We start from the raw sequence: 17,014 nt of genomic DNA, 5'->3' as shown, positions 1-17,014 counted from the left end.
GCTGACTTGCCAGCGGACGTGCCATCTCTTATAGGCAACACTCGGACGAATGTGGTTACAGTTCTGTGCCATTTAAAATGTTTATACAAAGATTTTAGGGAGAGAATCTTAATTTGCTCACTGTGTGACAAGCTCGCCTGTATTTTATGTTATTTTATGTAAGTGGACAGCCAATGACAATTTCCTGTGGCATTCTTGTTGCTATATTTTCCCTTTCCTTTTGTTTTACTTTCTTTTGTAGCATTTTCCTTCTTTTCCTGCTTTCTTTGCATGTGTGCTTCAGTTTCATTAGGTTTGTCCACATTTTTTCCTTTTAATGTGTGTCAGGGTGCTGATGACTTCGACGTTGAGCGCCCATAAGCCCCGACACACACATGTACATGTAGAAGACATGAAAGTGGCAGAACAATGCCATTAGTTGCAGGTCGTGTGATATATTGTCACCTGCTACTGTACATTTTCCCACCACACACTTTCCCAGTTGCACATAACTCTAGCTTTGCTTGATTGCATCTCCTTGTGATGGTTTTATTATCCACATGGTATGTATAGTTTTACATGTTCATTGTCCTTTCAGTCTGATGTTTCCATTTAGAATAAATATTTGTCTGATATGATTAGGTCATGAACATCATATTATTCACTACACATGAATTAAATTTTTGGAAGTGAATAAAATCATTTGGATTTTATCTAGCCTTTCAGGAGAACAAAGAAGTGCCTTGATTTGAGGTTCCTGGTAACCACCCTGTCTTTTGACAAACATTTGAGCCAGCACATTGTCATGATGGGACAAGATACTACAAAGGCCCATTTTGTAGCGAATCTCTCAAATTTGTTTCAGTTGTTGTTTACAAACCTACTTTCCTCTGTGGTTACAGAAATATGTCCATTTTCTGCCAAGTAAATCCATAGCTTTTATTTCCTTCCTCCCTTTCTTTGTTGAACATCACCAGAGTAGAATTAAACACAACTAATGCTTTATCTAGAAATCAGGATTGTACAATTATGATTTCTCCAATAACAGTTTTAACTTGTGAGAATCAAACCATCAGTTACTTCTTGTGGAACACAAACTGTCGCCCTCTATCTCGTGTGTGGCATCCACTAACTACAAACATTACCTACAAAAAAGTTCTGAAGTATGTAGTGACGAGACAGTTGTTGATGTAATCTTGAATGGAAACTTCAATCACCTTCAATCAGTTTCTGGCAGCTAAAAGTGTTATCTTCAGAGGGAAGAGTATCTGTGTGCTCATATCATCTCAAATTTTCGAGAGAATTTGCTTTATCTCAGAGTTGATTTGAACCATCGAAATATTGTGAAAGCAGAGCAATTCTCAACTGCAAATACAGTGAGCAAAGACACTAATATACCCATAAACTCACTGTGAAGAACTTAGAAACCTTTTGATAGAAATACTCATGTTAAAACCCTACAGCTGATAGCAAATGAATGTTGTGAAGGGCACAGTAATATAAGTACTTCTAATAGGCACACAGCTCTCAACGTTTTATCGCTGGATGAAGTAGGCTGCTTCAGCCACGTGCTTTTTGGAATGTGCTGCAGTTATGATAATCCAATCAGTCTCAAAGTGTTCACAATATGCCTTGCATACCCTCTGAAAACAAGTACTGTTGTATTTGACTTTTTCGTTATGTTTCCCACAGGTTACAGTCAGCGGCCCAGTTATTCACCAATGGATGTGGATCAAGGGTACTCTATACCTAGCCAGTTTCTTAATGAACCACTGGTTGCAAATGTTGCTATGCAATATGGGCAGGCATTGGTTGGATCAGGAAAGCAAATTGTTGATAGAGAGCTGGAGAAATATGTGCCTGTTACAAGACTGAAGTATTATTTCGCTGTAGACACAGCTTATGTAACAAAGAAGCTTGGATTGCTGTTATTCCCCTTCTCACATGGGGTAAGATTCTATAAAAATTCTTCACATTACTGATGTTAATCTATGTGTGTAGAAAATTTTTGAGGTAAGATTTATTAAAATAATGAGTTAAATACACTGTAAAAACATTTACAAGATGTGACTGCTCTCGTTATTTAGAAACTATTTGTCACACACACACACACACACACACACACACACACACACACACACACACACATTGGATCTGTACGTGATATTTTCCAGCATACTTTAAAAACACATCCTTAAGAAACTGCTCATCCACTGTGACTAAGATGAAACTTACCACAGCATACTAGTCACAACAGTAAATAGTTTCATGGTGAAGTGGCTGTGTCATTCCTCTTTACACAACTCATACAGTAATTAATGGAAGATTATTATTATTATTATTATTATTATCATTATCATTATACAGGATTAATTTGTACAAAGGATCACTCAATAACAACATTTTGCTGTATTCCTGTTATCTTATGCCAAGCATCTTTATTCATCGTGTCATTCTTGTGTGCACCATGATGCTTCATTGTTTTGTTGATACGGTCTTTCCAAGAATGTATTCGTTTACCGCATTTCTATCTGCGAGGTGATTTACATTCAAAAAAATTTTCTTTGTCTGCCGGTGACATGGCATTTTTCATAAATGCCCATACCAGTTTAATGATATTTTTAGTCCTTTCTTTCACTGCTTCATTTGTCCTCCTTCTAGCTCTTACTTTGTCATCAATTTTTTTCTCAGTTCTTGATATTCTAGTACTCCTTTGAAAATAATTCATTTCCACACCTATCAGTCATCTTGTAAAGTCAGCATTTAAAATCCATAATTCTGATGCATAGCATAGGATAGATTTAACTATTAGCTTGGCCACTCATTTCTTACCATTATTGGAAATGTTATTGTTAAAAAAAAAAATCATATGGCCTGTTACTTTTCTGCTTTGTTGTATTCTGTATTTTACTTCTGTATTACCCAACCCACTACTGCCAATATGTGCCCCTAGATATTTAAATTTTTCTGACATTCAGATATAGAAGGTGCTCTTTCAGCCTAGTAAATTAGTTGGACATTAGCTCACATCCTGTTGAATCTCATTTTCTGGAATATCTGTTAGTTTGATTGCCAAAAACTGAAATTCCTTGATTATATTCTACACTTAACTGTAATAAAAATAATAACTATATCTAAGGTTTGGTTTCTACATCTAAAACATTTTTTTTGTTGCTGCTGCTGCTGCTGTTGTTTTTGGTGTCGTCGTCGTCGTTGTTGGCAGTTTGAAGACTAGTTTGATGCAGCTCTCCCTACTGTTCTATCCTGTGCGTGCATCTCCATCTCTGAATAATTGCTGCAACCTACATCCTTTTGTATCTGTGTGCTGTTTTCGTCTCTCACCACAATTTTTATATCTCGCACTTCCCTCCAATACTAAATTGATGATTCATTGGTGTCTCAGCATGTGTCCTGTCAACAAATGCCTTATTTTAGTTAAGTTGTGCTATAAATTGCTTTCCTCCACATTTCAATTCAGTGTCTCCTTCTTAGTTATTTGGTCTATCCACATAATCTTCAGCATTCTTCTGTAGCATCACATTTCAAAAGCTTCTGCTCTCTTTTTGTGTGAACTGGTTATCGCCCTCATACTATTTCTGTAGATTGCTTATCTCCAGACAAATGTCATATAAAAAAAATTCCTAACACTGAAATTTTGTATTTGATGTTAACAAATTTCTCTTTTCCAGAAATGCTTTTCTTATCATTGCCAATCTAAGTTTCCCATCCTCTCTTCTGTGGCCACCATTAGTAATTTAGGTGTACAAATAGCAAAATTCATCTACTACTTTTAGTGTCATGTTTCCAAATCTAATTCCCTCAGCGTCACTTGATTTAATTTTACAACATTCCATTATCCTTGTTCGTGTCTGTCTTCCAGTTCTTTTCAAGACACTGTTCAGTATGTTCAGCTGCTCTTCCAAGTCTTTCGCCGTCTCTGATACAATTGCAGTGTCATCGGCAAACAGCAAAAGTTTTATTTCCTCTTCGTGAACATTTATTCTCTTTCCATATTTCTCCTTGGTTTCCTTTACTGCTTGCTCAGTTTACAGATTGAATAACATTGGGGATTGGCTACAGTCCTATCACACTTCCCTATTTCTTATATTTCACCACACTTTATCTCTTTCTTCAAAGAAATGGTGTTCCTGTATGTAACGATTTTCCTTTACCTCATCACAAGTGCAGGTCCTCCTCCTTCGGTACATGTACCTTATTTCCTACTATACTGCACACATTAGGGCAGAGCACCTGTTTGAAAACCCTACCTCCTTCTTTGTGCATCGAGAAAGTTTTATCCCTCGTAGTTTCCTGATTTTTATCTCTATATGCTATGTACCCGTCTAGACTACTTAAGCTGGCAATCTTTGTAAATAATTTAAAGGTTTTTTATTCTAGTTAGCACTCCTTGCCTCTAAGTTACTCATTATAAAATTATATTAGTCTTCCACAGTTGTTTTTGCAGGTACAAAGGCACATAATTATTGTTAATTTTGATACTGATGATAGCACATTATAAATAATAGCAAATGGGGAGGGGGCCAAAGGAGACATCTGTAATAGCAAATGCATAATTGTGGCTGTTAAATCCAAAAATTGGAAACAGAAAAAAAGGGTCTCATAGTGAGTACCTGTCAATGTGCAAGTTGAAATCAGTACCCAAAAGAGGGAAGAAAATGATCTAGTATTTTGAGAGCAAAGAAGGAAAGAAGATAGCTCCAACGCCACCAGCATCACCCCCATAGGCCCTGAAAAGTGCTCTCAACATCCTGCTATTGCAGACCTGTAAGGATTACATATTCTCTATTAAAGAAAATGATCCTGATTGCACCCTGCCCTTTCCACCCAATTACGTACTCCCATCACAATAGTTAGAGACAATGTATCCAAAGTATACAGGATAGTAGGAGAGAAGGATTCTTGTACAAAAACAAATATAAGTAAATAAACTGACTGACTCAGGACTTTTTAAGCATCAGCCCAGAAATTCACAAAGAACATGAATCCCATGAAAGCCATCATTTGAATTATGAATGTTTTAACTATATCTGTATTATATAATTTCTTATCTTTTGCACTCAATGACTCTACGGGAAATGCTACTTCTGGTTGTGGAATGTCTGCCACCCTATAAGGACCTTCAGACCTATGGAAAAACTTACTAGTCCCTTTTCATATAATGGAGATTTTGAGACACAGAGAAGCCCATTCTGGATTTTTCATTGTTTGTTTTTACGAGTCCCTTTCTTTATAAAGTAACTTAGATGATACTTCTTGACTAATGATAAGGCATCCTCCTTCAAATCAAGAGCTATGATTGGTTTACTCTGTTGTGCACCTTTTTATTTGATTCATTTTTTGTTGAATTATTCTCTCTAGCCATTTAAGTAATTTCAGTAATGTTTTTCCAATAAACTTTCTGTTTGAAACATGCAAAGGCAAAATCCTGTAGTTAGATGAGGTAACTTGTTGAAAATACTTAGAATTCAGGTACCAGCCGTACCCAGGTAGTATGTCAACTCATACAATTACAACAAAGTCATCCAATTTCCTTCATTACTCTTTTGGATGGATAAGATTATATGTGTGGTGTCGAAATTGTAATATGATGTACCCATTCCCAAGATAAAATTTCCTTAAAGTTATTTCTTATAAACTGCGTACCATTATACATAAATAATTTTCTAGTCAAATGCTTTGAACTTTCGTCTACTCACCAAAATAAAATCTCTTCTCATAACATTCGCTTACTTTTATCCTTTTTAGAAAATGTTCCATCATTCCAAGATGTAACAATAGGACCGAAATATGCTTCAGATTTTAAACTTTATTTTATTCCTCATGCTAACAATCTTACTTTGTTGTTAAAATAATGTGTTGACCTAAAATTAACTCTGTATTCCTTATTCATACCTAATGATAAATGAGAAAGTTCATCAAAAACCATATTTAGTGAACCTGTAATGTAATCAATTTCTAATTTCGTTTCCTGTAAGAATAATAGCCATACCTTCAATTCACTATGTAATTATCTACTTTCCATGAAGAATACAACATTGGATTGTCTGTACATATTATTATTTTAGAGCCCCATGTTATCAGAGTCGGACATTTTTGTAGACGTCAAACAAGAGACAGAATTTCCTCATCACTCACTGAGTCATTCAGCTAATGCTTACTAAGACTGCGACTAGTAAAAGAGAGAGTTCATTGTTCACCTCCTGCTGGGTCCCATTCACACTGGAGCAATTCATAACCACAACCAGACTGTGACTCTTTTGTGGTCCATTTAAATGCTTGATTCATTTTAGGATGATGCAAAAATTAGCTTCAAGTACTGCTTGCTTGATATTACCAAAAGCTTCAAATGTGCCATCAGCCCATGCCCACTTAGCTTCTTATTTTAGTAGGTTTAATCATCTTTGATCATTTGTAGCCCGTCCTTTTATAAATTTTCTGTAGCAACTAGCCAAACCTAAAAGTGAACATGATTGTTTCACATTCTTTTTGGCTCCAGACAGCCCTTGACAGACGGGGGAGGGGAGGGAGTTAAATAAATGATTTTCTGCTATGATTTTTTTTTGGTAATCAGTCTACTGACTGGTTTGATGTGGCCTGCCACGAATTCCTTTCCTATGCTAACCTCTTCATCTCAGAGTTGCACTTGCAACCTACGTCCTCAATTATTTGCTTGACGTATTCCAATCTCTGTCTTCTTCTACAGTTTTTGCCCTCTACAGCTCCCTCTAGTACCATGGAAGTCATTCCCTCATGTCTTAGCAGATGTCCTATCATCCTGTCCCTTCTCCTTATCAGTGTTTTCCACATACTCCTTTCCTCTCCGATTCTGCGTAGAACCTCCTCATTCCTTACCTTATCAGTCCACCGATTTTTCAACATTCGTCTATAGCACCACATCTCAAATGCTTCGATTCTCTTCTGTTCCAGTTTTCCCACAGTCCATGTTTCACTACCATACAACGCTGTACTCCAGACGTACATCCTCAGAAATTTCTTCCTCAAATTAAGGCTGGTATTTGATATTAGTGGACTTCTCTTGGCCAGATAAGCATTTTTTGCCATAGCGAGTCTGCTTTTGATGTCCTCCTTGCTCCGTCCGTCATTGGTTATTTTACTGCCTAGATAGCAGAATTCCTTAACTTCAATGACTTTGTGACCATCAATCCTGATGTTAAGTTTCTCGCTGTTCTCATTTCTACTACTTCTCATTACCTTCGTCTTTCTCTGATTTACTCTCAAACCATTCTGTGTACTCATTACACTGTTCATTCCGTTCAGCAGATCATTTAATTCTTCTTCACTTTCACTCAGGATAGCAATGTCATCAGTGAATCGTATCATTGATATCCTTTCACCTTGTATTTTAATTCCACTCCTGAACCTTTCTTTTATTTCCATCACTGCTTCCTCAACATACAGATTTAAGAGTAGGGGCGAAAGGCTACAGCCTTGTCTTACACCCTTCTTAATACGAGCACTTCGTTCTTGATCGTCCACTCTTATTATTCCCTCTTGGTTGTTGTACATATTGTATATGACCCGTCCCTCCCTATAGCTTACCCCTACTTTTTTCAGAATCTTGAACAGCTTGCACCATTTTATATTGTCTAACGCTTTTTCCAGGTCGACAAATCCTATGAACGTGTCTTGATTTTTCTTTAACCTTGCTTCCATTATTAGCCGTACCGTCAGAATTGCCTCTCTCATGCCTTTACTTTTCCTAAAGCCAAATTGATCGTCACCTAGTGCATTCTCAATTTTCTTTTCCATTCTTCTGTATTTTATTCTTGCAAGCAGCTTCGATGCATGAGCTGTCAAGCTGATTGTGCGATAATTTTTGTACTTGTCAGCTCTTGCCGTCTTCGGAATTGTGTGGATGGTGCTTTTCCGGAAGTCAGATGGTATGTCGCCAGACTCATATATTCTACACACCAACGTGAATAGTCGTTTTGTTGCCACTTCCCCCAATGATTTTAGAAATTCTGATGGAATGTTATCTATCCCTTCTGCCTTATTTGACTGTAAGTCCTCCAAAGCTCTTTTAAATTCCGATTCTAATTCTGGATCCCCTATCTCTTCTAAATCGACTCCTGTTCCTTCTTCTATCACATCAGACAAATCTTCACCCTCATAGAGGCTTTCAATGTATTCTTTCCACCTTTCGGCTCTCTCCTCTGCATTTAACAGTGGAATCCCCATTGCACTCTTAATGTTACCACCGTTGCTTTTAATGTTCCAAAGGTTGTTTTGGCTTTCCTGTATGCTGAGTCTGTCCTTCCGACAATCATATCTTTTTCGATGTCTTCACATTTTTCCTGCAGCCATTTCGTCTTAGCTTCCCTGCACTTCCTATTTATTTTGTTCCTCAGCGACTTGTATTTCTGTATTCCTGATTTTCCCGGAACATGTTTGTACTTCCTCCTTTCAGCAATCAACTGAAATATTTCTTCTGTTACCCATGGTTTCTTCGCAGCTACCTTCTTTGTACTTATGTTTTCCTTCCCAACCTCTGTGATGACCCTTTTTAGAGATGTCCATTCGTCTTCAACTGTGCTGCCTACTGTGCTATTCCTTATTGCTGTATCTATAGCGGTAGAGAACTTCAAACGTATTTCGTATTTCCTTAGAACTTCCGTATCCCACTTCTTTGCGTATTGATTCTTCCTGACTAATGTCTTGAACTTCAGTCTACTCTTCATCACTACTATATTGTGATCTGAGTCTATATCTGCTCCTGGGTACGCCTTACAATACAGTATCTGATTTCGGAATCTCTGTCTGACCATGACGTAATCTAATTGAAATCTTCCCGTATCTCCCGGCCTTTCCAAGTATACCTCCTCCTCTTGTGATTCTTGAACAGGGTATTCGCTATTACTAGCTGTAACTTGTTACAGAACTCAATTAGTCTTTCTCCTCTTTTATTCCTTGTCCCAAGCCCATATTCTCCTGTAACCTTTTCTTCTACTCCTTCCCCTACAACTGCATTCCAGTCGCCCATGACTTTTAGATTTTCGTCCCCCTTTACATACTGCATTACCCTTTCAATATCCTCATACACTTCCTCTATCTGTTCATCTTCAGCTTGCGACGTCGGCATGTATACCTGAACTATCGTTGTCGGTGTTGGTCTGCTGTCGATTCTGATTAGAACAACCTGGTCACTGAACTGTTCACAGTAACACACCCTCTGCCCTACCTTCCTATTCATAACAAATCCTACACCTGTTATACCATTTTCTGCTGCTGTTGATATTACCCGATACTCATCTGACCAGAAATCCTTGTCTTCCTTCCACTTCACTTCACTGACCCCTACTATATCTAGATTGAGCCTTTGCATTTCCCTTTTCAGATTTTCTAGTTTCCCTACCACGTTCAAGCTTCTGCCATTCCACCCCCCTACTCGTAGAAAGTTACCCTTTCGTTGATTATTCAATCTTTTTCTCATGGTAACCTCCCCCTTGGCAGTCTCCTCCCGGAGATCCAAATGGGGGACTATTCCGGAATCTTTTGCCAATGAAGAGATCATCATGACACTTCTTCAATTATAGGCCACATGTCCTGCGGATACACGTTACGTGTCTTTAATGCAGTGGTTTCCGTTGCCCTCATGTTGTTGATCATTGCTGATTCTTCCGCCTTTAGGGGCAATTTCCCACCCCTAGGACAAGAGAGTGCCCTGAACCTCTATCCGCTCCTCCGCCCTCTTTGACAGGGCCGTTGGCAGAATGAGGCTGACTTCTTATGCCGGAAGTGTTCGGCCGCCAATGCTTGACTATTTATCAAAATTTAGGCAGTGGCGGGGATCGAACCCAGGACTGAAGACGTTTTGATTATGAATCAAAGACGCTACCCCTAGACCACGGGTATAGTCCCGCTATGTGTATTAAGTACAAAATTGCCTATATTTTTTTCTATTAGGATTAAAGGAAACCACTGACCAAAATGCAGAAGCATTGAGTTTTGATTGTATGTATGGACTGGAGTGGAGTGTCTAGCAGCCCAAAGGGAGGCAGCCGGTTTGCTGTCTATGAATGTGGTATGGAGGGTTGGCAGGTACATGAGCTGGCACAATTGTAGTGGCTGCTGGGAAGCAGCACATGCTGAAGGCAACATGGGAATGTGAATTGGGAGGAGGTGACGGGACATAGCAAGGGGAAACACTGAAGGCAGCGTGGGGATGTGAATTGGGAGGTTGTGGCAGGAACGTAACAAGGGGGAAATTGTTGGGTGTAGAATGCAGGGACAGTGGGTTACCTGAGATTGAGGCTAAGAGGATTACGGGAGTGCAGGATGTGTTGTAAGGATAACTTCTGTTTGCGGGGTTCAAGAGAAGCTGGTGGTAGACAGAAGAATCCATATGGCACAGTCTGTGAAGCAGCCATTGAGATTTAGCATTTTGTTTTCAGATGTCTTTATGCCACCAGGTGGTCAACTTTGTTCTTGGCAACAGTATGGCAGTGGCCATTCATCCTGATGGACAGCTGGCTAGTAGTCACACCCAACGTAAAAGGCTTTGTAGTGATTGCAGCAGAGCTGGTATATGACATAGCTGCTTTCACAGGTAGCCCAGCCTCTGATGGGGTAGGATAAACCTGTTACAGAACTGGAGTAGGAGGTGCTGGCTGGGTGGATTGGTCAGGTCTTGGACCTTTGTCTTCCACAGGGACATGATCCTCCTGACAAAGGGTTAGGAGTGGGAGTGACATAGGGATGGACTAGAATGTTATGTAGGTAGGATAGGCGATGGGACACTACTTTAGGAGGGGATGTTGGGTAGGAGGTCCCTCATTTCAGGCCAGGATGAGATATAATCAAAGCTTTGGTGAAGAATGTGGTGCAGCTGTTCCAGTACGGGGTGTGACATTGGGTGACGGAGACACTCCTTTGTAGCTGATTCTTGGAGGGGGGGGGGGGGGGGGGATTGGAGGTGTATGAGAATATGGTGTGGGAAATTTGTTTGTGTACTATTTTGGGGGGTTATTGCCATTCTGTGAAGACCTTCAGCATACTGAGCACGGAAGTTCTTGCACTGCAGATACTTCATCCACCTTGCAACTGCACACATGGCTAGGCTGTATGGGAGGGATTTTTTGGTGTGGCCTTCACCACAGTCGGGCAATTTCCCCTCATCCCTCCTCTGAAACATAATCCACAAACAGACTTCTCATGCCATATCCTTACACACCAGAACCAGTTAGAAAGGAGCACCCCCTTTATTACGCAATACCACCTTGGAGTGGAGCAACTGAAGCATATTCTTCACCAGGGCTTCCATTATCTCTCATCCTGCCCTGTAATGAGTGTAATCCTATGCAAGATCCTTCCCACAACCTCCTAAAGTGATATTCCATTGCGCACCCAATCTACACATCATCATAATCCATCCCTATGTCACTCACACTCTCTACTTCTTGCCACAGGGATCATAACCCTGATGCTGACCAATGTGCAAGACCTGTCCAATCTACCCTCCAAGCACTTCCTATTCTAGTTCTATCACAGGCTTTGGGCCACCTTGAAAGCATTCAAGTCATGTACCAACTCTGCTGTAAACATTGCACAGCCTTTTATGTTCATATGACTACGAACCAGCTGTCCACGAACATGGCTGAACTATTGTCAAGAACAAAGTTGACCACCCGGTGGCATTATGTGCAGCTGATCCCCACATGCTCATTTCAGTGGCTGCTTCACAGCCCAAGCCATTTGGATCCTTCACTTCACCACCAGCTTCTCTGAGCTACACAAATTGAAGTTACCCTTGCAACACATCCTCCACTCCCCCCCAGGGGGCTCGCCACTCTTTGGTGGGTTTGTTCTTGGCTACCACAGGGCCCCAGCCATTGCAGCATTTTTTCCCTTCCGTGCTGCACTTCTATTCTCTTGCTGTTCTTTTTCGCTTACCTAGGGGAACATGTCTGGGGTGTTATTGGGAATGTTCTGCATTGTCTGTTGCTGACGTAAGAACAGTCTCACCTTTGTTTGCCACTCCCTTTTCCTTTCTTTGTTTCCCTTCTCATCTCATTGCTCTCCTTCAGTTTTTGAGATTCCACTTTTTCTACTTCCACCCAGTGCGTTCCTGATGGCTGGCCCATGCGTCTGACGCTTAACAGGTGGTTGGGTAATGCATAATTCACAGCCCCGGGTTGACAGGTAGGATTCGCATGTACCTCTTGGTACAGGCCAGGCCCATGGAGGGGTGATTGCCTGAGCTGCAACCTTCCAAAATTACTTATTGGTCCCTTTGTCAAGAGTTCGGGAGGTGTGGCCTGAGGTGTGAGCAGAAACCTAAGGCGAGTGTGAAGGGGCTCCCCCAGATGGAAGGAGCACGCCATCGGAGACGCTGTCAATTGTGGGAGATTTTCACGCAATGAGTCAATCATCCTCCCAATCAATGTCTACAAAACATAAATGTAATGAAGCTAATGATTCAGAGTCCCTTCCCGCTGCACCGTGGTTCCTCATAGACTCATACTGAAGACGGTCAGTCCTTCGCCATTCCATTTATTATTCAGAAAGGTGTTGATGCAATTGCCGGCCCTGTGAACTCCTGCTCTCATTTACGGAATGGCCCTTTGCTTTTGGAGACTACTTCTGATTCTCAAGCACAACTGCTCGCTGCCTCACTCCTCCATGGTTACCCTGTTCCAAGGTGGGATTGCATAACAAAGGGGGCACTCTTTTCTAACTGGTTCTTAGGGGTGTGTAAGGATATGGCATGAGAAATTTGTTTCCGGATTATGTTTCAGAGGAGGGGGGAGGGGAAATAAAGGCCCTTAGAACTTTCAATTCTTCCCATGGCGTAATGTACACCAGGCTGCTCGACGGTCTAACCGAGGCTGAAGTCCAGTCTTACCATGTCACTGCTGTACATTGTGTAATGAAAAAGATAGTTTCCTCCTTAGTTCCCACCCACGCTCTTTTCCTCAACTTTGATGGAGTGGTGCTGCCATCTGACATTAAAGCAGGCTATGAAATTATCGCAGTCCGGCCGTACATTCTGAACCCAGTGTGCTGCTACTAGTGTCATCGTTTCAACCACACTAGAATGTCTAGTTGACACTCAGTCAGGTGTGTAACCTGTGGTAGGGATGCGCACGAGGGCGATTGTCCGCCTCCTCCTCCCCGCTGTATCAACTGCGATGGTGGCCATGCTGCCTCCTCTCGGGATTGTCCCATGTATCTTGATGAGCGGGCTGTTCAAGAGATCTGGGTAAAGGAAAAAGTGCCTAATCCAGTCGCTCGCAAGTCACTGGCTAGTGGCAAACCCTGCATTCCCCCATCTGACACCTATAGTTCATTTCTTGTTACCCCTCACTCCATGAAGGACATGACCACGCAGACATGCAACTTCAAATTCAGCTCTGAGGTTGTGACATTGCCTAGTGTCAAGGTGGCATCGCGATCCCCCCATCCAGCTGCACAACAAGCCAGCAAGCTCTCTCCTCAAAGAGCAAAGCCACCAGCTACACAACCGGTAGGCTGGTAAGGACAGAAGGAGTACTCCTGTGAAGACTTCCTGCGTATCTCCAGCCAAACAAAACCTGAATCTTCCCCTAACCAGAAAGGCTCGAAGAAGTCTACCAAAGGCAAATGGTCTTCTCCTTTACCAACTCGACCGTCCTCTTCAATGGTGTAGCCACATGACACCTTAGCCCGGCCAGCCTCTGAGTTGCTGGTGCCTACCACAAACTGTTTTTCAGTGTTTGACTCAATGGACCCACAATGGAAGCAAGACAATCCTTCTGTGGACCCCATGGAGCAGGATTCTCCTGCATCTGTGCCCTGTAGTAGCGACTTTTCACCAGCTGTCAGTCGGCAGCTGCCGAGGTGACACCCCTACATCTCTTCCTCATCGTGACTCTCCTCCTATGGAACATTCACAGCCTTCGGTCCACAAAGAGGATTTACGGCTGCTTTTAGCATCACAGCTTGCCCTTGTACTCTGCCTTCAAGAAATGAAATTGCACTCTCATGAGCGCTTTGAGCTTTCACATTTCTTACCGATTCGTTTTGACTTTCCCCCTGAGGTTGGAATTCCATCTCATGGGCGTGTTATGCTGCTCATACAGGATGACATTCATAGTCAGCCCATCTCCTGACAACCCATCTTCAAGCTGTTGCAGTTCGGCTTTTCCTTCCCCACCTGACTTTTTCCCACTGTACCATTTATGCCCCTCTGTCATTCGATGTCACCACAGCAGACTTCCTCCAGCTTATTGGGCAGCTACACACCTCATTTTTGCCACTTGGTGACTTTAATGGGCATTATCCCCTGTGGGTTTCTCCCAGGACCTGTCAGAGAGGTGCCCTCTTGGATGACCTTCTTAAACAACTTAACCATTTAACCCCTTTGCCTTAACACTGGAGCACCCACTTTCCTTTCCAACTCCCTGCACACCTTTTCCCATTTGGACCTATCCTTCTGCACTACCCAGCTTGTTAATCATCTATAGTAGTCGTTCTTTCTGACACCCACTCGAGCGACCATTTCTCATCTGCTATCCGTTTGCTGACTCCTACCCCATCTGCATGCATGCCTAAATGGCAGCTTATTAAGGCTAACTGGCTGCAGCTTTACTCCTCCCTGGTGACCTTCGAAGAACAAAATTTCCCCAGTTGTGATGACTAGGAGGAATATCTCACAAAAATTATCTTTACTGCTGCATTATGTTCCATTCCTCACACTTCCTCTATACCACATTGTGTCCCATTCCCTTGGTGGACTGAGACATGCCATGACGCAATTCGTGCATAGAGACGTGCTCAGTGTTTTTAACCATCATCCTACAATGGCAAACTGCATTCATTATAAATAGTTGCGTGCAAAGTGTCATCGCATACTTTGGCATAGCAAAAGGGCTAGCTGGATTTCATTCACTAGTTCTTCTAACAGTTCCACCTCTTCCTCTGTTGTATGGGCCAACCTCTGACAGCTTTCTCGGACTAAGATCCATACCCCAATTTCTAGCCTGACAGTAGCAGATGATGTCATCGTGGACCCTATTGCTATCTCCAACAGCTTTTGCTGCCGTTTTGTGGAAGTTTCGAGCTCATCCCACTATCACCCTGCCTTACTCCATCGGAAATGAGTGGAGGTTGTTTACGCGATACCCTTCTCTTCTCCAGATCATGAGTGCTACAATGCCACCTTTACTATGAGGGATCTAGATCATGCTCTCAGTTCATCCCAATCCTCCACCCTTGGGCCAGACACCATCCACATTCAGATGTTGTAGCACCTTTCTCTTGTGGGCAGGCAATTTCTACTTAACACGGTACAACTGCAGCTAGGCAGAGGGCACATTTCCCAGATGCTGGCGTGAAGCCACCATCATACCCATACCCATATGCATCCCTATGCCTGATAAGGACAGAAACCTTCCTTTTAGCTACCGCCCCTTGTCTCTTACCAGCTGCATTTGCAGGGTGATGGAACATATGATCCATGCCCAGCTGGTATGGTGGCCCCAGTCTCGCAATTTACTGATGAATGCACAGTATGGATTTCGAGCGCGGTGTTCTGCAGTTGACCATCTTGTTACTTTGTCCACCCATGTCAAGAATGGTTTTCTTTGGAAATCCCAGACTGTGGCCATGTTTTTTGACTTGGAGAAAGCCTATGACACCTGCTGGAGAACTGGTATCCTCCATACTCTTTACAGGCGGAGCTTCTGTGACTGCCTGCACTGTTTCCTTCAGACTTTTTAAGAAACAGAGTTTTCAAGGTGTGTGTGTGTGTGTGTGTGTGTGTGTGTGTGTGTGTGTGTGTGTGTGTGTGTGTGTGTGTGTGTTCTGCTTTGTCTGACACCTTTATTCAGGAAAACGGTGTGCCTCGGGGTTCTGTCCTAAGTGTCATTCTCCTTGCTATTGCCATTAACCCTATAACGGCCTGTCTCCCACCAAGCATCTCCGGCTGCCTTTTTGTTGATGATTTTGCCATCTATTGCAGTTCTCTATGGACTTGACTAGCTGAGCGGCGTCTTCAGCAATGTCTTGATCGTCTTTACTCCTAGAGTGTTGACAATGGCTTTCGCTTTTCCACTGACAAAACCGTCTGTATGAATTTCTTGCGGCACAATTGGTTTTTCCCACCATATTTACATCCTGGACCTGTTGCCCTTCCGTTCGTTGGAACTATGCAATTCTTGGGGCTCATGCTCGATAGGAAACTCTCTTGGTCCTTCCTTGCGTTTTACCTGGCAGCTCACTGTACTTGGCCCCTCATTGTCCTACATGTCCTCAATCGTACTTCCCATGGTGTTGAACGAACCACCCTCCTCTGTTTGTACTGATCCTTTGTCCATTCGGAACTCGACTATGGGTGTTTTTTTTTATGCATCTGCACATCCACCCCTCTTACGCTGTCTCAACACTATCCACCATCATGGCATCTGTTTGACTACAGATGCCTTTTAGACTAGCCCGGATGAGAATATGTATGGTGAGGCTGCAGAACTATCACTGTCCTACTGCCATGACTCTCTCCTCAGCAGGTATGCATGCCGTTTGTCTGTGTATTGCTCACTGCCTTTTTAGTCATCGTCATTTGCTAAGTAGTGCTGCCCCACCACTTTCTACACATTGCGCCCAAGTTTTAACTGTCCGCCACTTCCTGATGGAATGCCCATTTTTTAACTGTTTACGTTGCCGCTTGGGTTTTCTGTCTGATTTATCTGCCATTTTAGCAAATGACACGCAGACTGTTGACCACGTTTTTATCCGCCAAAGCAATATGGCGATGGCGATTTAATTTTTAATTTTGGACCTCAGTTTCTGTATGGTGTCTTTTTTAGCCCTTTTTCCGCGTGCCTATTTTTAGCTGTCTTCTATTATGTCAATTGCGACTGATGTATAGTCGTTTTTTAACTCCTCTCTGTCTGTGTGTTCTATACTTTTGACTTGGGTGTGTATGACCCCAGTTGTTTTTTTGCATCCTCTTGCTGGTCTGTTAGACTTCATCTTTTGTCTCTCTGTGCTTCTGTTACCCTTACAACACATCCTCCAT

At 42.1% G+C, this 17,014-nt stretch overlaps 1 protein-coding gene across 3 annotated transcripts in view; it reads left to right on the top strand.

The window, feature by feature from the left end:
• The window catches only part of LOC126329909 (protein YIF1B), a 59,198-nt gene that overhangs the window by 22,885 nt on the left and 19,299 nt on the right, over positions 1-17,014 (top strand). For all 3 annotated transcript variants that reach the window (XM_049996289.1, XM_049996250.1, XM_049996331.1), the window contains exon 3: positions 1,672-1,928. In XM_049996289.1, the coding sequence (XP_049852246.1) occupies positions 1,672-1,928 (257 nt within the window). The remainder of the gene's footprint in view (positions 1-1,671; positions 1,929-17,014) is intronic.

The sequence above is a fragment of the Schistocerca gregaria genome, chromosome 1 (genome assembly GCF_023897955.1).
Source record: "Schistocerca gregaria isolate iqSchGreg1 chromosome 1, iqSchGreg1.2, whole genome shotgun sequence".
Classification (NCBI taxonomy): domain Eukaryota; kingdom Metazoa; phylum Arthropoda; class Insecta; order Orthoptera; family Acrididae; genus Schistocerca; species Schistocerca gregaria.
This window is presented reverse-complemented; position numbering and strand designations above follow the sequence as displayed.